The sequence below is a fragment of the Corvus hawaiiensis genome, chromosome 6, assembly GCF_020740725.1.
Source record: "Corvus hawaiiensis isolate bCorHaw1 chromosome 6, bCorHaw1.pri.cur, whole genome shotgun sequence".
NCBI classification, from domain to species: domain Eukaryota; kingdom Metazoa; phylum Chordata; class Aves; order Passeriformes; family Corvidae; genus Corvus; species Corvus hawaiiensis.
In genome coordinates this window covers 36853474-36874759 of record NC_063218.1, presented here as the reverse complement: position 1 = coordinate 36874759, position 21286 = coordinate 36853474, and the positions used below count along the sequence as shown (strand labels likewise).

The window sequence follows — 21286 nt, the reverse complement described above, 5'->3', positions numbered from 1 at the left end:
TAAAATGCTGATGTGAGTTCTTGCAGTTCATTTAGTAGGTAAAGTAGTTTTACAAGTTTGGAGCAGTCTGTCTCAGATAGTAACATGAGATTCACATATATACCTTCCCCCCCCTCCCCCAATGTTATATTAGATGAACTGGTTTAAATATTGAAGGCTGGAATTAAAATCTTATTGTGGTCTTGGAAAGACCAAGTATTTTGACTAGATTGCTAGAGAAATGAGCATATTGCTTCCATTTCTTGATAAAAGTTTGTGTTAAAAAAATCTTCATTATCATGAAGGAATTTTGTAATTATTAATTTGATCTTATGTGAAAAGGGTAGAAACCATCTCTTTGGATGTATACAGAGTTATTTATTTAGAGAAATATATTTTCATTGTTAGGTATACTGAAAGTGAGTTTGTATAACTGAGCTTTTCTTTCTCTTCACTAAGTTTAATGGGAGTAAAGAAAAACGGTCTGGAGAGGAACCCCTGGATTTACTGATGTCTCAAGCTTTATGTGATAATTCTCACTGAGCATGTAGTTGTGGATTCATAATACATTATTGCTGGTCAAAAATAATGTGTTACTAATTTTAATGACCGTCATGAAATCTGGTAACTTCACAGAAGGAAATGTCTAAGAGATTATTATCAGTGTTTAAAAAAACAGTGCTGGTGAGATTTTGTAGCAATAGCAGTTGAATTCCTATCTACAGCCTCCATAAAGGCCAACATTACTATCCCTATAAGCAAAAGGCTCTAAATGCCAAGTGATAGGAAGAGGGAGTGGGGAAGGGAAGTATGCATCTGTTTATAAGAGCAGATATGAAAAACTTGACTTGGAGTTCTTCCGAAAAACCTCAAACCTTTAATGCAGATGGATTGATTTATCCTTTTATCACTTAATTTCATAGAGATCACCTCTTCTCCCCTTGTACACAAATGAAAATATGCAAACATTGAAATTAGTAAGATGAAAGGTTTTGGCATCAGTCTGAGAAGCTTCAGGTCTGTTGCCATTAAGAAAGAAAAATCCAGCCTTGACTGAGTTGTGGCAAATTGGTATAATGGTGTAATAATTCCAGATTGTGAGGTTGTTCTTTAAAAGAAACACTTAAAATTATCTAAAAAAAACATTGTCTTGTGAGGTAGAGGGAGGAAATGACATAAGTTCCCATATTAAACCTTTTGTAGCCCATATTGGACTTTATCATCTCTCCTTTATTTCAGCCCATAGGTTCATTTTTTAAAAAATATCCATGGAGTCATGGTTGTAGTTTCAAGAAAGAGGGATTTTTAAGAAAAGTACTATGGCAGAATCTGAGGGGGGAGAAAAAGAAGTAAGTCATCAATGAAGATATTCTTTCTTCTGTCCTATGAACATCGTTCTGGTAACTGATTCTACTACGCTTGGGTTTGGGGAATGTTTTTTCACAAAATTACGTACATCAGGATATTATGAAGGTAAATGCTTATAAAAGATATTTCTTTAGTTATGTTGCTATATATAATTTTCAAAATCACTGAAATTGTGCTTAGATCTTAAGGCTTTGCAGTAAGCAGGCATGGGAAACATTAGGCACAAAGTGAGGTTTTACATGCTGGGTTATCGTAAGGAATGCTAGTTGTCTGTATACAAAATGGTACCAGAAAGGTGGAATTGTGTTGGAATTCTCTGTTTAGACACCTCTCATAGGGGCTATGGTGACAGATTCCATAAATGTTTTGTGGGTTCTTCTGTGGGTAATGAAACATGTGGTTTGTATTAGCATCTAGAGAAGATGCAAAATATTTTTAAAGGTATTTAACTGGTGAGGGAATTCAGAAAGCATTGCATTCTGTGTGCTTAAAAGAATTTATAGCTTGTTATCTGACTTTGTTAAGCTAGCTTACGATTTGATTACATTTGTGTAAAGCAAATGGATTTGGGAAATAATTCTGTTAGTTCCTTGTAGTGTTTTGTAAAGAGTTATTGTGAGAAAAGCGTTATGGAACAACTCAAAGCTTGCACTGGACAGGTGTACAAAAGTAATTCCTACTATAATAAGTAGGATTTGTGTAAAGAAAAAATCACGTTCTTAGAAGTCAACCACAGTTGCTATGCTGGACACCAGAGCGAGTTCCTAAGAACATTCTGCCTATCTTTTACATGAATGTGAAGTTTTTCTGTTATGAGGCTTAATGAGGGATGATCAAATGATTTTCTGATATTCTGACAGCCAGAAGAAATTACTGTATCTTTTCTCTCGGCTCATTTTTATTATTAAAACCTGCCATTTTTCACAAAAGCTTGATAGAAAGCTTCACAATTTCACTTTGAGTTACAAATGAATATTAAAAATGCCTTTTGTGTCACTTGCCCTCCTCCTTCTTTGCATTAGCTGCAGTCAAAAGTGTGGTTGATTTAGCGTGAACAAGCTGAAGAAAACCCACAGATAAGAGGGTCTTAATTATATTTAGCTGTGGAGGATGAGAGCGATTGAAGTGTCTTGAACTGCCATGTAACAGCTGCCAAGCTGTGACTGACTGGAGTGCTTGGGCCCAGTGCAGTATTGGTATAACAAGGAGTCATCTGTCACCCTGTGAATGACACACTTCGTGGCAGTTTAAGCTAATTCTCATTTCGTAATTGAGAGTGACTAGTGCACCCATGGCTTGTTGCCACAATAATTCAAATTTTGTGAGCTATCTGGAATATACAAATTCATTTCATTTAAATGTCTCGAGCTATAGAAACCTCTGCTTCTGTGTGTTTGGGAAAGGGAGATCCTTACCACTGTAGCGAGGCAGCTCGTGGTGGTGCTGGGGCAGTTGGGTGTGAACAACTCTGCTGTGGTGCTGTGACAGCTGCAACGCGGAGGTGTGGCCAGCTGGACTGGCCCTGAAGGGACACCAGCTTGTGAGTTGTGCTGCTTCACAACAAAGGCTCCATAGCACAGTAATTCTCTCTGACACAGTCAGTGTTGGATCCTGGGGAAGAATAGAAGATTAAGACATGAAGGAAGACTTCCCAGCTGGTCAGATTGGACTGGGTGATTTCCTAAATGGAAGGCTGCATCTCCACTATAGGTTCAAATAACCTTTGGAAGTTTTGATCCAATAATTAATCTGTGTGGTTTGGGGGTTTGTTGCTGTTGTTGGTATTTTGTTTGTTTGTTTTGTTTTTTTAATTATTATTTAAAATTTTTTAAATTCTTTTTTATTTTTAGTTTTTAAACTTTCCCAGAGCTAGGAATTGTCCTAGTTAATTTTGTATCATGAAGAGAAATACTCTTTTATTGACACCTGGACTGCTGGAGAATTCTGTTGTTTTTCCACAGTTTCTGCAACATAAGAATTGAAAAATCATCATTCCCTTTTCATTTGCTAACATTTTGATACTGTAATTTTTGTAGCCTTCCCCACTAGAAAATTGCTTTTCTGAGGTGAAGACCTTTGATGTATCTAATCTGTCCTTGAGCAGAAGGTGTTAAGTAGTCCTTGCTATCCTCCTTATCCTTGCCACTTTCCTGCACCTTTCAGTTTCATTTCAGTGAGGGTATATTAAGTACAAGAACTATGTGGTATTGAAGCTGAGTGCAGTCTGATCTTATGCTGCGGCATCATACTGGCTTTGCTGTGCTCCTTTCATAATAATTCTTACTACTGTTTGCTTATTTGACAATTAAATTTTTAGAGGACTAAACGTGAGTCCTTTCCTAGACAGTGGTAATAGCTGAATTTGTATTCATTGCTATTAATAATTAAGGTGGCTTTTTTACCTTTCTTCCATGTGCTTTTCTCTGCTGTTTTCTTACAGAAGAATTTCTTCTTGTGAGATGATCTTTTCTTTTCAAAATCAGTTTAACCTACTTCAGAACATTTTGCATCACCTGTAAACTGTTGCTGAACTATTTTCTTTTGGGAGCATATATGAATGAATGAATGAAACATTGCTGGCTGTGGTGGAGAGCCCTTTTTACCTCCCTGTTTTGTATCTGATCATGTGGATTTACCTGGTTTCTCTGTACCTGAATCCTACTTGCTGACAGACTCAGCAGCACTACTATTCATTCCCACTGAAGACTTCTCATAAAGCTGATCCGAATTTATGGTTTGTTGCTCCAAATGTTTCCGGAATGTTGGCTACGTGGACTGCTGGACTGGACCATGCTGTGGGCTAGTGTAGATCAGTGTTGCAGGATCAGTTGTCCAAAATGCACTGGCTTTCACTTTTGTGAAACATTGTATATGAACCAAGGGTAAAGCTTCACTATGAGTACAAGTATATATTTTTAAATCTTGCTGAAGTATATCCTCCTAGTAATCTAGTTTAGAGTGCAGTTGGTTCCTGAAATGCATGCTCTGGATCTGTAGCTTACTTCATCTACTCTTTCTGCTCTCACCCAAGAGCTGGAACCAAAAATACTATGAGTGTTCGTATGTTTCTGAACTCCCAGTCAGTAGGTAGTGATCAGGTCAACAGCACAAAGGTATGATTGACTGATTTATATTCGACCCTGTCTGATACTAAGCAGCAGATGTTTGGTCTTGTCTAGTCAACTCTGATTATTTGCTCATAAAATACTCATAGGTCCTACTGAAGTGCAGTGTAAAAACCTAAGATTTGTGATTGATCTACCAGTAAAAGTTGCTTATTTTACTTGTCAAGTTTTTTTTTTTTAATTTTGAAAATGCATTTATTTTCATGGGATTTGACATTTATAACTTCAAACTGCAATTTGTGGAATTGAGTGATTAAAAAAACATACTTTTTGTCTGTTTCAGCCCTTTCTGTACTTTCTTTTATATCTAATTTCATTTTGAAATTCAGCATGTATTTGTAAAGATACCTTTTAAACTGAGATGTTCGTGTTTGAAAACTGTTGAGTTGTCTCATATTTAGCTGCCCTAAATGTCAATGATGCACTTGGAAATGACATGGCTTGGTTAGTTAAAATTATTCACATGTGTGCAGATGAGCTGCAAAGCAGAATTACTTTGACTGCTTTCCACAAGGCATAGCTAGTGTTTCTTTACTAAACTTTTGCTTATTTTCAGTTATTATAGATGATATAATTCAATGCACTTTGTATCACATAAAGTGTTTAGGAGACCTGCTTTCCACTAGTGGCTGACAGTCTGCAGGGTATTTTTAGAGTGAGCCTACAAAACAAGGGGATTACTGCCTTATATCTCTGCTCTTAAACCTCTTAGCATATTGTATAGTACCATAGTCAGAGTTTGCAGTTGCTGTGGTGTCTGTTGAATTGGGATATTTGCTTTAGAATAGTTATTGATGGAGAAAATGAGGCTTGCTTTCTTTGATTTGCTGAATTTCACAGGTTTGTGAAAGGCAAATGATTTATCTTACATCTGCTAGAAAGAGCATTGCGTATCTTTAGGAATAACTTCTGTCTTGCAATGATCAAACTTGTATTTTTGTGACAGTTTAGGAGTCTTAATGTTAACTTTGGTGATGCTTCTGTTACATAACGTTGTGGAATACTGAGTACTGTATTTAATTGCTGCAGTCTGGGGGTATTTATATTTGAAAAGTGTATTTTACAAAATTCTAAGCTTTAGGACAGGGCCTCTGGTAGCTGAACGTTTTAGCCACATAATTGTTAACAGTGTGTTGGAGTACAGTTCATTATTTCATTTCCTGAAATTTCATAAGCTGTTTGCAATTTTTAACTCTGTCTTGTGCCAGTAAGATGTTGTTGTCATAGCATTGTTTTTTCCCCTTCTTCCACCCTCATCCATGGTGCAAATACAATTGTCAAGTGCTCTGGAAAGAGTTGTGAAGTGCTTACATGATAACCTTAGTTCAGGTATAAGACTGCAAGAAATCTGATGGATTTGAGAGGATGTCTTGTACCGCACATGATAGCAATGCATCACGATTTCTAAGAATGCTGTCAGAGACATTATTGTCACAGCTCTGATCTCTTTGCTCTTACATAAAGAGTTTAAGGTTGTCATTTCTGCTGTATTTTCTAAGTATGATTTAAATATTACTTTCATTGTTGGAAGGTGAGTTTTCTATAGATGGTATGCTTGCTTCAGTAGACTTTTAGTTATGTATCCAATAATTGATCTTCAACAAGGAAAGTCTCCTTAATTGGAACTCTAAATAATAATAATAACAACAACAAAATGTATTTGCTGGCTGAACAAATGAAGAAATGCTTCACCTTTATGTGTATTTTGATGTCTTAGAATGCTTACTTGTAGTATTGTATTATTAGATGTTAATTGAGTAATGAAAGGGTGAATGGCTTGGAAAGCCATGTGGTGAATAATGTGGTTAGTCAGCCTGTATTGTGAAACAGGGCTGTTAAGGTTTTAGTGAGCATGCTCATACGGTTACATGCCTTCATTTGCTTCAGTGTGACAGTGCTGGATTTAATTAGATTTTATGGGATCTAAACTTACAAAAAGGCTCAAAGTTCTGCATTCAGAATCTGACACATGGGGTGACCTTTTCTTCCTTAGAAGATAAGGGTACTCTGTGTTCTTGTGCTGGTGAATAATTGCAGAGAAGCTGTTGCAGGGCAATTGCAGCAAGTTTTGGCTAACCTTTACAGTAGGCTTGGAGAGATAGGACATTACATGTTTTTGTACTGTGTAAGTGGGAGAGGAGGGGAGAGTGTTTGCTTAGCAGCAATGCTTAATAAGGATTTTTCAGAGAAGTAAACTCCATCCTGGCAGCTTCATAATAGACAAGGACAGACTATTTACCTTGGAAGGAATCAACTTGCTTTTCTAGCTTGCCTCTTTTTCTATAAATGAAATGTTCTTTGTCATCTTAAGTTTAGGGACTCAAATTGTACATTAGAGAGCAAAAGAGATCTAAAATGTTTTGAACCGCTTTTATTTGTCTTTGTATTGCAGGTCAGCCTGCCAAACCCAAATCTCATCTCAAGAAAATGGCTTGAAACTAGCATATTTCCTTGTTGATATCCTCGTGTCCTGGTTATAGCCAAGATTTACAATAATGTTGAAGTGCCAGCAGTGAACTATATTTTATTGGAAAAAGCAATGTGAATTACTCTTCTAGAATATGGAAGTGTGGGCTATTAACATTTGCTGGTGCAGGCCATTGTGGATTTCATAATAAGGTTCAGGTTTTCATAATATTCAAAAGATAGCTGTTAAACATTAATCTGTGGACAGATGTGACCAGGTTGTACTTGCACAAGAACTCAGTGCTTTCTAAGGATACAGATCTTCACAATATTCAGAGGAATGTTTTTGGAGTGTTTTCCTAGTAAGTAGGTTAGGTAAACACATTTTTTTCAACGAGATTAAGATTATTTGCATTTCCTCTTAAGTCTGAAATATCAGGTACCTTTGACAGGAAGAATGCATCCTGATTCAGAAAGCTTTGATGTCAAGAAATGTGAGAAAAACTTATTAGAGATGGATGAGGTTTTTGCTCTGGATTTCAGCCTCTTTTTGGCTTGGCCCTTCAGCAAATTTCACTGGGGAAGAGCACATAGCTAGCAGATGGTTGTGCAGCTGCTTGGCCCTCACCTGTGTGTGGCCAGCAGGCAATACAGGTATGAATTAGACCTTTTTTTTTTCTTTTAAATTTACTTAATCTGATAATATCAAGTTAATTGAATTAGTTGTATATGGAGGCTTGTACATTTTAGAATGATTCCACATTGTTCTTAAAAGTTTATTTCCATGCTTTTTGAAGTGCATGCTTCAAGGAATTTTGTTCATGTATTAATACTACTCCTGGTGATTCAGGCTTGTAGGAGGACTCTGTACTACAAATCAGGAGGATGGCACCCGGAGTGCATGTGGGTGTATGCAGGGTGGGGGAGAAGGAGGGTGTTCCCTCCTGCCCCTGGGTACTCTCTATTTGTTGCAGGCTACAGAGAGTACTTTGCCCTTGTTTGACCCATGACTATCTTTTTTCTAAATAGGTAAATAGGAAACAGTATTAAATTCTGAAAGAAAATAGAAAGTAATCCCAAACCTGCTGAATGGTTTTAAAACACTGACTGAAGACTCAATACCCGTTTTAATCCTTTTTCATTGTAAACAGAAACGGTAACAGATTATTGAATGCAGATTAAATAACCTTTGTGAAGGCTAGTGTTCAGGAGAAAGATAAAAAAATGTTTGTGCTGTTTCTTTTTCCTCAGTGTTGAAACTGTAAGTGGTTGCTTAGTGTGAAATATGTAGTACATCCTAGCTTAAAATCTGACCGCTTGAACTGCAGGTCAGGTACCCAGGTGCCCATATTGTCCTTCTGCCCTGCAGATTCTGTAGTTTGGATTGTCCTGTAGCAGTTTTTGCTCTTCAAGAAGCACCTATGCACAGTGTAAACGAGTTGCTTATCTAAAGGTATGGCTGCATGGGTAAACTCTTGCAAAGCTAAGCTCCAAATTTGCATCATCAGCAGCTTCCTCCTGATCTAACTTCAGTTAATATGAAAGCTTACCCATCTCTCACTGAAGAGTAAATTGCTGGCTTGTGCTCACTGAAGGGTAAAAGTGAACACACTTGTACAGCAGAGCAGCTAACAAGACATGAATTAACATGCTGGTTTATCTTGCAGTAATTTGTTCTGCAGCCATAACCTGATGATGCACAAGGCAGTGAAGCCAAGAGTGCTTCAACATGCACTTTTACCCGTGACAGTGTTGTTTCTGTCTCTGTTGGTTCTGACAACTCTGCCCCTGAGCTGTTAGTGGACTGATAGAGGTGTAAATGGTAGTTTTTCTGTTGGTCAGAAGAATAATGGTGCTGAAGCTCTCCTTAAATTGCCTTTGGAGCTCTGTTTCCAAAATACCTAAATTTGCATAAAAATAAATGGCAACATAAATTTTAAAACTCCTTTGTCTTTTTGATACCTTTTGTAGGTAGATGCTTTGGGAAATGGTCTAATGTCTAGTCTCATGTTGTAATCTCTTGAATTACAAAAGTGGTGGAGATTTTCGTGTTGGGTGAGTGGTTTTGTTTTGTTTTGTTGGGGTTTGTTTTGCTTGGTTCTTTTTCTCCAGTGGTCATGACCATTCAGATGCTCAGCTGTCTGCAGTAAGATAACCTTGAAATGTACCGGGACCCAAAGTGGCTCTTTTTCCTCATTTCTCTAGAAGGCTCAGTGCTTTCAGCCTTTGTTGGCAGTTTGTCTCTGATGTAGTGTTATGTTTTGTGATTTAATTAGATTTTGAGTTTCCTATCTTGGCTTTTCACCAGGTTTGTCTTCATAGTCTCAGTTGTCCTCTTTCTCTGGGTCCCAGCTGGATTTGTAAAAGTGAAAAGGAAATAGAGGTTTTGGTGTTTTGGTTTGTCTCTTGGGTGGTTTTAAAATACTTCTAATTACATGACAAAAATAAGTTGCTAAATAAAAAAAATCGAAGTCTGATAACTTTCATCTTACATAATCCCGAAACATAGTATCATACTTTTTACAGTACCAGTCATGCTGTCAGTTCAGTAGAAAATACCCTGATAGCTTATTGCAGCCTAGGCTGGTGTCTGTTGTGTTGGCAAGCACACGGGGTTTGCATGGAAATGTGAAGTGCCCTACAAAGAATTCAAGTAGAAAATGCTCACTCATCTCTCTTTAGAGCTTCTGTGCAGAGATTTTGAGTTCAAGACAAAATTAGTAAAATTTTCAGCACTTAATTGTAGCAATTCATGTGCTTCTCTCCTGAATCCTCGAATATGCAGCCCATGTGAATTGTTCTATTTAACACTTTCCCATCAGGTGATAGCTCTAGTTATGTTGTCCTGACATGCATGTTATCAGCAAATTAGGTTTTTATGGGACAGACTGTTTTGCAACCTACTCATAAGTCTGACATTTCAGAAAACCCAAGTGTGGCCATTGGAGAGAGCTTGCTGGTTGCCTGACCAGAAATTAATTTTGCTATTTGTCAGCATTTCTATCAGATAGAATAAGCTATTTTTAAACTGTTTGTTGCCAACATGACCTCAAAATTAGAACATGTAGGAAACTGGGTTTGGTTTTTGGTGAAAAGGAAATAGTTTGGGCAAAATGCCACTTCAGCTTCTCATACAAAATGTAGTTGAGGAAATCCTATTCTTATCTTCCCTGGGGATTGAGATTCCTGGTCAGAATAAATGTCTGATAAGGCACCAGTCTCATGGGCAACAGTAATGCCTGGGAGGGAGAAGTCCAACAGAATGCTCGCATAAGCAAATGTTATGATAAGGCAATTAGACTGCTGTTTTTCACAAGTGGTACAGTGTTTGTGTGCTGTCCTCAGTCCTTGCTTTGCTATTCACTGAAGTTTTTGAGATTCGGAGTTACCTTGAGATCTTCAAAACTGACACATGAGCCTTACTGCATCTAATTGTATCTGCTTAAGAGTCTGTTGCCTCTTTTGGCAGAGTGGAGTGTCTATGCCCATTTGTCTCTCACTGGAGTGCAAGGTCGGGCAGCTGGGCTGTAAGTCATGTGCTGACCAGATTCCTGTGCTTTTCACTGAAGCAGCTGGAGCAGTGGTTTTGCTCATCGTGCTGTGGCGCTGCCAGTCTGCAGCAGGGACAAGAGCGGGTGTCTGTCCTTATGAGCTGAGGTGCCATGCAGAGATTTGCTGCAGTGTGTCTCACCTGCCCAAGGTGATTGAATGGCCTCCCTTGAAATTTTGATTCCTTTAGACTGATGCATAGAGTCCTCTGTCTGCAGTTGGTAAAACAGAATACATAACTGATATTGCTGTAATGCCTCTCTAAGCCTTGACAGAGAATAGAAGCTTTGCAACTCTTCTTAAAACTTTGAGAATTGCCTTTGCACATTCAGAGATTTTAAAATGGCTTATAGCTTGTAAAATAAACAAACCATGTTTATAGAAGAGTGTTGTGGCTTAGCCCCAGGTGGCAGCTAAACCCCATCCAGCCACTTGCTCACTCTTCCCAGTGGGATGGGTGAGAGAATCAGAAGAGTAAAAGTGAGAACTTCATGGGTTGAGATAAAGACATTTTAATACGTAAAACAAAAGCCACATAGTCAAGCAAAGCAAGAAATTAGTTCCCGTGGGCAGGCAGGTGTTTGCCCATCCCCAGGAGAGCAGGGCTCCATCACACGCAGTGGTTACTTGGGAGGACAGACACCGTCACTCTGAATGTACCCCCTTCCTTCCTTCCTTCTTCCCCCAGCTTTACATGCTGCGCATGGTGCCACATCCTGTGGGATATGCCTGTGGTCAGTTGGGCTCAGCTCTCCCAGCTGTGTCCCCTCACAACGTTTTGTGCCCCGCAGCCAACTCAATGGTAGGGTGGGGCGAGAAGCAGAAAAGACCTTGACTTAGTTTAAACACTCCTTAGCAACAACTAAACCAATGTGTTATCAACATTTTTCTCAGCCTAAATCCAAAACACAGCACTGTACCAGCTACTGGGAAGAAAATTAGCTCTGTCCCAGCTGAAAGCAAAACAGAGCTGCTTCAGCTTATTGAGTGGAAAGAAATGTGCATGCTTTTTATTTTGCACATATGTTCTAATCTCTAAATCTGCTCAAGTAAATTCAAGAAAATATTTTGTGTTACTAGTTATGACAAGCATTTTGTAGCTATGAAGGACTGAAGTTAACACTTCTTTATAACTAGATAATTGTGATTAAGAATCCTTCAGCAACTTCCCATCCCTGCACTTAGACTGATTGCTATACCTCATGGCTGTTCTAGGTACCTGCTAGGGTCAGTTGCCTATAGCCTTTGCTGTACATCCCAACCCTTCACTTAATTTGCATTTGGATTTGGGTTGCTTGGAGTGTCACACCTTCCTGTTTTCAAATGCTCATCAAGCAACTTTGAGCACAGTGTTTGCTGTAAAATGGTGTTTAGTGTGGCTGTTTCCTAATGTGGAAATACTTAAGGAATTATCCTATACGCTGAAAGAATGCTTCAGAATGCTGCAAGACCCATGAATAATGGAATTCAAATGCCAGTGAACTTGTGCGTGTGACTATCGTGCTTATTTGCCCTTAAACAATTAACGTCACCATACTTAAATTTCCCAGTCCTAGTGATATAGTGGTATTTTCTTTATCCATGGGTATATCTTTGAATTGTTACTTCTCTTAAAATATTTCTTTTAATAGATAATGAAAAGGTGGAAGATTCTAGAGAAATTAGCCAGTATCATGCCCCTAAGATACAGTGGGAACTGACTTGTTCAATTATATGCTGCTTGAGGAAGAAAGTAACAGTTGCTGAAGGAAGTAGTAGGGAATCAGTAACAAAACTCACACCTTTTTGTTATTTTGAATGGCTAAAGTGTGCTATGAGATACAAAACAATTTAGTATTTGTAATTAGTGGTGGGCAGTGATTTTCTATAATGCTTTTAGTTTCTGACTTTTGTGTCCAGCTTTGAAATAGCTGCATTTTGACTTTAAATTTCTTAATGTCAGATATCACAAACTTGAATGGGTCGATTTTTCTTACTTATGTCAAATAGTTTTGACTGGAAGATACCAGCTCTTTTCAAGGTTTAAAATGGTGTTCCAACTGCTTCTAAAGCAGCTTTCGCTCAAAGGCCAGCTATTGACTGTATAGTAAATATCTATATTCTCTAGTTTATGCAATCTAATGGGAAATAAGCATATATAATCGAATTAGATTTTGCCTTGCATTCTGCAGCATTTTTTTTTCAATCAAAATGAGATGTCATGGTTGTAAGAAGGCTTCTTTTTCAGGAAAGATGACCAAATCTTAAGAAGCCTTTCAGTATGTCTTCGATATTCCCCACTTTGTATCCCTTATGATTTTACTTCTCTAGGTGAATATCAAGTATTTTTATTAGTAGTAATTTCTCTAATAGCTTCTTGGCTAATTGTAGTTTGAATCTAGTAAAGGTGAGCGTGTCTAAAGTGTAGATTGGGTTGTAATTAGAAGTTGATACATAAAGGCAAGTGTATACAAAGTTTTGAGTTCTAGGCTTTAGAAGTGTATTTGCAGCGCTGTCTTCCCCTTTTGAAGAAGTGCATTTCTCAGTTAAGCATAAGAATTCTGCCAGTAGACTAAGCACGGGCTGGACTGTTCCCCTCAGTCAAAGCGTGAACCTATCTCTTGTACTTAATGAACAGCGCAAGCACCTGCTTTTAGGAGCAGTTTTAGAGCTATGAATCCTTGCCTTGTGTGAGTGCCTTGGAAGCTTTTGCTATTGGTTTCCTACTTGGTTGCTTTAGGTGGGTGTTTAAATTTGGGGAGGCAGGATTTCATGTGCATCACTCTTCAAAGCTCTCTGTCTGCTATTTTAGGAAACCTTATGCTCCCAGTAATAGTTATTACTGAGTCTAATGCTTCAGTTGCTGTGGAAAGATGTTAAGCAAGTAATGTGGATTTGTGTTTTCCATTTTGAAGTGAATATCCATCTTTCTCTGAATCTGTGTCCAAAATATTTTTCTTTCACAGGTCCTTCCATTCATCTTTGAAAAAGCTCAGGATCATTTGTCATGATAGTGGTTGACCCGAAGTGGCTAAATGCGTGTTTGGTCCCTCCCTATTAGCAGTATTCTTTTTTTCTTCTTCTAGGACGTGAAAATCTGAGAAATGAACAAATTACGGCAAAGCTTTAGGAGAAAGAAAGATGTCTATGTGCCAGAGGCCAGCAGGCCTCATCAGTGGCAGACTGACGAAGAAGGCGTTCGTACTGGCAAGTGTAGCTTTCCTGTTAAGGTAAGAGTTTCTGCCTTTCTTTTGGATATCCATGAGGTACTCTTGCCATGAATTATTATTTGGGGAGTTTTGGCAAGCATAAGCCAGAGACATGCTTCATTACACACAGACCTATTTTACAGTCAGCTCTCATTGCAAAGGATGTGGCTTTTTTCTTAAAACCAGATGACTCACGTAACAAATGCCTTGGAAAATCAGTCTGAGATATCCTACATTATTATCTAGTTGAAATACATCATGTAGCTAGGTAGAGGAGTAATACAATATTTGTCTTCATTTTTCTGGAAGGTCAGAAATGATAGGCCTCTTGGATTGCATGGAAAGGTACTCAGTTCTCTCTATTAAAAGTGTAGTTGTGGTTACAGTTTGACTTGTAAGGTAAGTGGTGGGCTGTGCTTGGAAAGCAATCCTTCCTCCCTCTTGATAATTGAAAATATTGTCAAGTAACACCTGAGATTTTGACCAGTGCATGAGGTTAGAAGCACTTGCTAACTTCTGGGAATGCCTCTGTGCTGTGATTTTGTGTGTGTGTATTACAGACTATTAATGCATATGAAACTGAAATTACCTTTTAAAATTCTGATAACTCATTCCAGATTATCAGATATTACAAATAGGTATTTTCTTTTTTGTGTCCAATTCTCCTTCCTCTTTATATAAGAAACAATATTTTAATATTTTAGAATAGTATTTAATATTAATACTTAATAAATACCAGAATAAAAAGAAATATAAAATTTAGGGTGGCTTGTTGCATATGCTCCCCTTTCTTCCTCAGGGTACACTAATAGTAGATCTACAATACATTAGAAGCAGATGACGCTTGGGGAAAGCTAATGAGTTAAATATCTATGTACAAGGAACACAGTCTATGGTTCTGACACCTAAGTTTTCATTAGTTTTTCTCTGTATTGTACTTAAAGTAATTCTGTCTGATAGTTAAACATGTGATGTTGCTAGGTGGAATTCTTTGAACTGTTTCGTATTTTTGTGAAGTTGTGGATTGGTGTACATATGTGGTAAGTATGAGATAACTTTCACACAAGGTTAATGCCCTGCTTTACCCTACTAGAGTTGCTTATGTGTGCTTTTACATATACTCAAGTATATACAACATTTCTAGTTCATGGCTGCTTGCTTATTTTTGTCTTGTGCTATTTTTCTGCTAAGAGGAAGGAACTGTAATTCAGTACTAAACAGAGATGGTGTTTTGCCAAAGCTTTGAAAGTAATTGCTCTGTGAAAGCTCAAACTTAGATTAAGGTTTAACACTGTCTAGGAGAGAACAGAGTTGTAAGTTTGAGTCTGATTATTTTTTCATAATTTAGGTATTACACAGGTTGAAAAGCAAAGTGCTCAATTTCTAGGCATTTAGTTTTAGTCAAACTTTTTCAATCCTTTACTGAACACAAAGGGTGTGAACCACTTCTCACTGTTCAAAGACTGACTTTTTTAAAACTCTCAGTCAGGACTTGCACTTCTAATGACAAGTACTTCCTGTATTTAAATGAAGCATTCATCTATTCTGGGCACATGTACCCAAAGTCAAAAAAGGTTTTGGCCTATTCTGTGGTGAAAAGGTGTAGAAATGGATGAATCTTTGCATCCTGTCATCATAATGGAACTTATGTGCACTCAGTAGTCTGCTTTTAATTTGCTGGAATTAATTTAATTTGTTCTTTGGGAAAAAAATGCTCTTAAGGTAAACATAAGGTACGTTTCTTAATTTGGTCAGAATGGTAGACTATTAATATTTAAAGAACTTGCAATTAGGTGAAAATATAAATTCAGAACAATTTGATAGTAAGAGGCGTTTTATCTTATTTGTTTAGAATTATTGTCCAAAATAGTGTGTCTTGGTATGGACAAAGTGGAAATTTTTATAAGGCTTGAGATGCAGAGTGGGTGTTAACTGGTGTTTAATAGATAGAGACAGGAAGTATGCCATTGTGAGGGAACGAGATAAACCAGATGTGGAGTCATCGCTTTAGTGGGTGGTACTGTATTTTGCTCACAGAAAGAACTTTGTGCTATTGAAGGAGAGTATCCTGTTATGAGTATTTTTTGGAAATTCATATATTCCAGGAAAAGTATGCAGTCTCCTATGTCCTTAAATATCTGATGGGGTGACTTTTCTTCCTGATGCTCCTCAGTGGAGCAGAACAAAGTGAGATATTTTGGGAAGAATGGTTAATGAATAGGAATGCATTCAAATCTGAAAGATAATGAATATACCTTAATTTTCCTTTAAGTTTTGCAATGGGAATTACAAAGTGGTCCATTGTCTGTAGTGTAGCAGCTCTTAATATGTTGGGGGGCAGGGGTTAGCCTGTTCTTATTTATTATGGTTTGCCTTGCCCACTCTCTAAAAATCATTGTCTGTAGGAGCTCAAAGCGTAACTGAGTAGCAAGACCAGAATCTGGCTTTCACAGGGGTGGTGAAGACTTCACCTGTATTTAGTGAAGACCTGAGAATTCTTGACAAATGTTGCTGCAGCTGTCTGTAAGATTTTCTGTTTGAAAGTAAAATAGACTGGTGTAGTAGCAGCCAGGTTGTGGGCTTTGTTTCTTCTAATGCTTGCTATTTTATTCAGGTAAGACTCTAATACTCTTTTTTTTTTGAGATCAAGAGAAGACTAGTGCAAACACGTAAAGGAACGTTTGCCCTTGGTTTCTCTTGTAAAGAAAAGATCTCTTAAATTGGTGTGGTTTTTAACTTCTTGCCTTTGGGCATTTATATTTTGCCCAGAGGTTGGGTGTTTGTAGAGTGCTACCACAGATTTATCCTTTTTTAGACATTACAGAGCATGTGGAAGCACTTTGAAAGTCATGTTGCAAGTAGGATTTCATCCTGCCTTCAGGCTTCATTCTGTTAGTGTTGGACAGGGATTCCAGTAGCTGCTCATTCATTGTGTTTGGAGGATGCTGTACTGCAAACAGATTTAATGTTACTGAAAGGTTTTCTCTGTTGATGTGTTTCTAGAAGCTCTTCCTGTGCTATGTCCACAGCTGATCCCTATTTTTAAAGTCCTTAAGTGTTCTGTTGGATTTTGAGCAAATCTAATACATCTATGGTTCATCTTCTCTTTGGGAGAGAAGATACTCTGTGGAAAGTAGGGCAAAATTCCTGTTATGTTCCTTTATGTTGCTTTAAAATTCAGGGAAGTAGATTCGATCCACAGTTGGTTCTCTCCAGTGCTGTGCTCATGAATTTGGAGGTGGTAATAATCATGGATGCATACTGTTCCTTTTAGTGAATAGCACTCTTTTTTGTTTTAACAGTCTGTTCTTCAACTGGTTGGTGAGGCTGTGCTGCATGTAGCCAGCTATTGATCATATTTTCTCAGTCATCTTAGTGTGTATAGATGTAATTACAGATAGTTCTTCTCTGTGTTGGAAATCTAACCACACTTGATGTGGTAACCTGACACTCAAAGACAGGGCCATGCGATGGCTACTGACTTTGCTGTACTGCTCTCCTATGTAAACTGCTTTGAATCCACTAAAGTTAGATTGAAAGAAGAGCCAAGGAGAGACAGGTCCTGTCTGTTAGCAAAGGTATGAAAAGGATGTTAAACTTGTGTTTAGAAAAGTGACTTGCACACTTTTGCTATTCCATTGGAAATATAAATGATGTTGCTCTCCTAACTTTGGTGGCGTGGAGGCATAATACCTTGCATGTTTTATAGATGTTTGACAAGAGTTGCCCCATAAATGTGGCACTGGTACATGTGCTGGAAAGTCTGTGCAGAAGTCTATTTTCAGGGAAAAATTCTTTTCCTCTGTCCTAACAAACTGAAAAGTAAATACTGTGTTTCAGTAGTGAATCCTTCCTCTGAGAGAAAAACTGTGCCAGATACATGCAATACATAGAGGCCTGAGATGAAGTGATTGTATTTAAAACTATTCAGAAGCTGAATATTCTAACAGCCATTACAGCTGTGCTTATCAGTGCTGTAATTTATTTATACACAATTTTATACATTATAACTGCAACAAATGAAGTTCATTGACATACACATTTTCAAACTTGCTTTCTTGCTCAGACACTACCTCACTGAAAACATGCAGCTGTTCTGCGGTATAATGACTAAAATATTTGACACTAGGGCTTCTTTTGTCTGAAAAGCCTTTTCGAGTGTCCCTCTGGGTAAGTGGTTTTCATTCATACAAATGCACTTTGGAATAACTGGCCTGTGAAATTTATATCAGAAAAATTAGGTCATTTCCTTTTACCTTAGAGAACTAAACAAACCAAACATTTTCCAGTTCTTGGTGGTTCTGACCAAAAGGATGTGTTAAACAGAATATTAACAGCTGGTTGCTACCTGTTCTTCTAGAAGATACAGCAGTTGTGTATCTTGGATAATTTTTGTTCTGTCACTTCCATGTTTTTCGTAGTCAGTCTCTTTTAACGTTAAGGCATCTAAGGCTACTATTGCATATCACCTGCAAGTTTACATGCATTTTTTTATTCCATCTGGAAGACTGAAGATGTCGGTGAAAAAGCTGGTGTGGAAGAGTAACAAACCACATTTCTATCTCTGGCATCCAGGGTTTGCTGCTGAGTACCTGGTGTCATTGGAGTTAGCCTTTCTGCTGAATTTGATTTCTGTGTTAGTGTTAACAAATAACGGTTGTATGGATACAGTTGTACTTTCGTGTATAAAAGAATTGACTTTTCAGAACAAGTCTCTTGAACTGTTTCCTATCTAACCCTTGCTTTGATGGGAGATGTTTGGAAGACACTGTATTACTTTATATTCAAGAGGAGACAGAAGGAAAGGGAGCTACTGGCACAAGCCCTGTAGTGTATCCTCACTGGGACCTGTGAATGTCAGTTCTCATCCCTGGGGTCCCTGTGTTTGGGTTGTTGAGCTGTACATGGTACTGCTGAAATCACCATCAGTAGGAGATAGGCCGTTTCGGTCACTTTGCTTTGTGCTCTTACACCACTTGTGGCTGCCCAGTTGTCCTCTTTAGTTTTGGAATTTGCATATTGAACTGTATTGCTTTATGTCAAATTTATAAATCTCATATTAAAAATAACTTCTTCTTTTTAATAAGTTCATAAATACAGCTTGCATGACATTCTGTTTCTCCAGGTCAGAAAGACTGGTACCAGCACAGGTAACTGTGGCTTTTATTTTATGTCTTAAATGCACTTCTAGTTTGAAATAATAGCTGTGAAAGAATTTACCGGTGTGATGCTGAAGTGCCTTTAAGTTAAGCATGTGATATTTTTCACTGTGAAAGCTTGAGGTCCTTAAATGGTCTTTGGAAACTATGTTAAGTATTTTTAAGAAGTTAATGTGACAAATCTGCTGATTTCTGAAATGTTGCACAGCCTTACACATTAAACACTAGAAATCTCTACCTTTGAAGGCCTGATGTTAGCAATGAACAGTAACCATTCCTATTGAATGCTAACCCTCAGCAAGCAATGGTACATTTTAAAAATCCTGCAGCATTTAACATCACAGGAAAAAGGCTGGAAGACAGCTAATTATAAAAGATGGTGATTATAATGGAAGGTGTGAAGCTTACCACCAATATATTCCTATACATTTTTGTCATGGCAGAAGGAATGTAAGGCAATCCCTAATCTTTAAACTTTTCACCCTTGTGTTCAACCCTTAGTTTTGTTTGAATAGCCTTGCAGACAAGAAGTTTTAAATGAAGCTTCTTGCTGAGTTTTAAAAGCCTCCTGTCTTTGGCAAAGGTGAAATTCTTAAATAGTTTAATAAACTTCACATTGTTTTAAAGATAGGACAATTAAAATGGTTTGAACGGCCTTGCAGAAATATTTATTTTAAATGTAATTTAGCTGTTGGAAATCAAAAAGTTCTTATTGGGTTATACCTCTTAATTCTGTTTTTTAAAATTAGGAGATATCCAGTGTCATACATGGAAACCAAATTTTTTGCAGGAATTGAAAAGGTAGAGTGTGCACCTGTGCAGTGTGTGTAAAAAACTTGGTGGCATCAACACTAGATTTTCCTCTATTTTTTCTTTTCCTTTTTTAAAAGAAAGTTTGAAATTTGTTAAATAATGCTGAATTCCTGGAAAGATAGGAATTGCACATCAGAGCATATAGTTGAAAACCAAAGTCTGACAGTACATATGTGCAACTGTGAGGGGACTAGGAGAAATAGTGTGTTTAAGCCTCATCAAGGGAAATTTAGGATATGCATTAGCAATAACAATTCAGCAAAATAACATCCCTTTCTACAGTGAGACGTGTAAACTACTGGGTAGAAGGTCTAGCTTACTGATCTCCAGTTACAGAAATGTCATAATACTTCAAGGCTGACTTCTCTGATGTAGATGTGGAAGTAGATCCTGCCCTGAAGCAAGTGCTGTCCTACATAACCTTCTGAGTTCCCTCTCTGCCTCATTTTAGGGATTTGTAAGAAAATTAAGAACATAGCATTTGTGTATCCTGTATTGAGCTTCTCTACTTCATCTTCAATATTCCTAACTGGAAATGTTTGCTATTCCCTCACAGTGTTGTTTCTGTTGACAATGATAAAGGCCATGTGAGAACCAGTATGTGAAATGCACAGTGTGGCTCTTAGGTGGGTGTGATGTAAAAAATAAGGAGAACTACTGATACAGATACTGCTTTAGATTCTTTTGATCTCCTCTACAATTCCTGGTTTTGGGGATTTAACAGGTTGATGAGACATTTTGATTTCTGGTTACATGTGTAGCATCCTAACTAACCTATAGCTTTGACTAAGCAAAATTAAGCTTTGTTGATGCTTAATCATAGAGTTTCTGTTGTCTGTGCTTCTGTAGCTCTGTCTGAGCAAACTGAGCAAAATCTGTTTCAAACTGATAAATTTAGAAAGCAGGAGCATGAGTTTGAGAGGAGAGAAATAAAGTATTGAACATTGGAATGTAAATCTTAGAAGTCAGTGGAAATAGCTCAGCGTTAAGACGTATCCAGGATTTCTGGATTTAAACTTACGTCTACTTGCAAGACAGCATTTCACTCTTAAACTTTGGAGCTCAGGCTTTAATTCTTGAGCAATGCCAATTCTAGAAGCATACCAGCATGTGCAGATGTCAAGTAGTCAGTCTTACTGTTGCAAATAATACCCCAGAACTTACACAGAGGAAGAAAGAAGAATGTTGTTGCCTCTAGGAAAAATACCAAGAAATGCTGGTGTGCTTCTCTTCGTGGCAGCTCGTTTCCCAGCACAGGACACCTTGGCCAAGGCTTCAAGTAACCTCATTTCCTGTGTCCGTGTAGTTTCAAATGTAATCCAAAGAACCTAATCTGTTACTGCAAATAAAACAGTGCATTTGAATATCTGCTGATACTCAATTATTTGTGTAGCTGAGTCTGTTTCAAAGAGAGGCTGTAAAAGCATATCACCAGACATGAACAAACAGAACTGGCTTGAGTGAGTTGTCCAGGTTGAAGGAGCTCTGGTGAAGGATCTTCTTTTTGCCGGCTGTTATTGTTGAACTTTGAAACTTTGGAAACTGAGTCAGCCAAGTATTTGGGAGAGAAATGAAAACAAGAAGATCAGGGCAGTATTGCTTTTGTACTAGGACACAGATGGTGTCCTTTTATTTCTGACCTGATACATCAGCCCTTGATGTTTCAGTAGGAGCAATTTCAATAGCATGTATTTGGGAG

General features: G+C 37.7%; 1 protein-coding gene and 1 long non-coding RNA gene across 13 annotated transcripts in view; both read left to right on the top strand.

Annotated features, from left to right (window-relative positions):
* Nucleotides 1-21286, top strand: part of NUMB (NUMB endocytic adaptor protein) — a 92781-nt gene that overhangs the window by 44526 nt on the left and 26969 nt on the right. For all 12 annotated transcript variants that reach the window (XM_048305867.1, XM_048305866.1, XM_048305869.1 and 9 more), the window contains one exon: nucleotides 13493-13636. In XM_048305867.1, coding sequence (XP_048161824.1) covers nucleotides 13511-13636 — 126 coding nt within the window. In that variant the 5' untranslated portion in view covers nucleotides 13493-13510. The remainder of the gene's footprint in view (nucleotides 1-13492; nucleotides 13637-21286) is intronic.
* LOC125327025 lies at nucleotides 17707-20351 on the top strand. The gene is made up of 3 exons (XR_007204112.1): nucleotides 17707-17785; nucleotides 18741-18765; nucleotides 20144-20351. It is a non-coding gene; the product is annotated as an uncharacterized LOC125327025 (long non-coding RNA).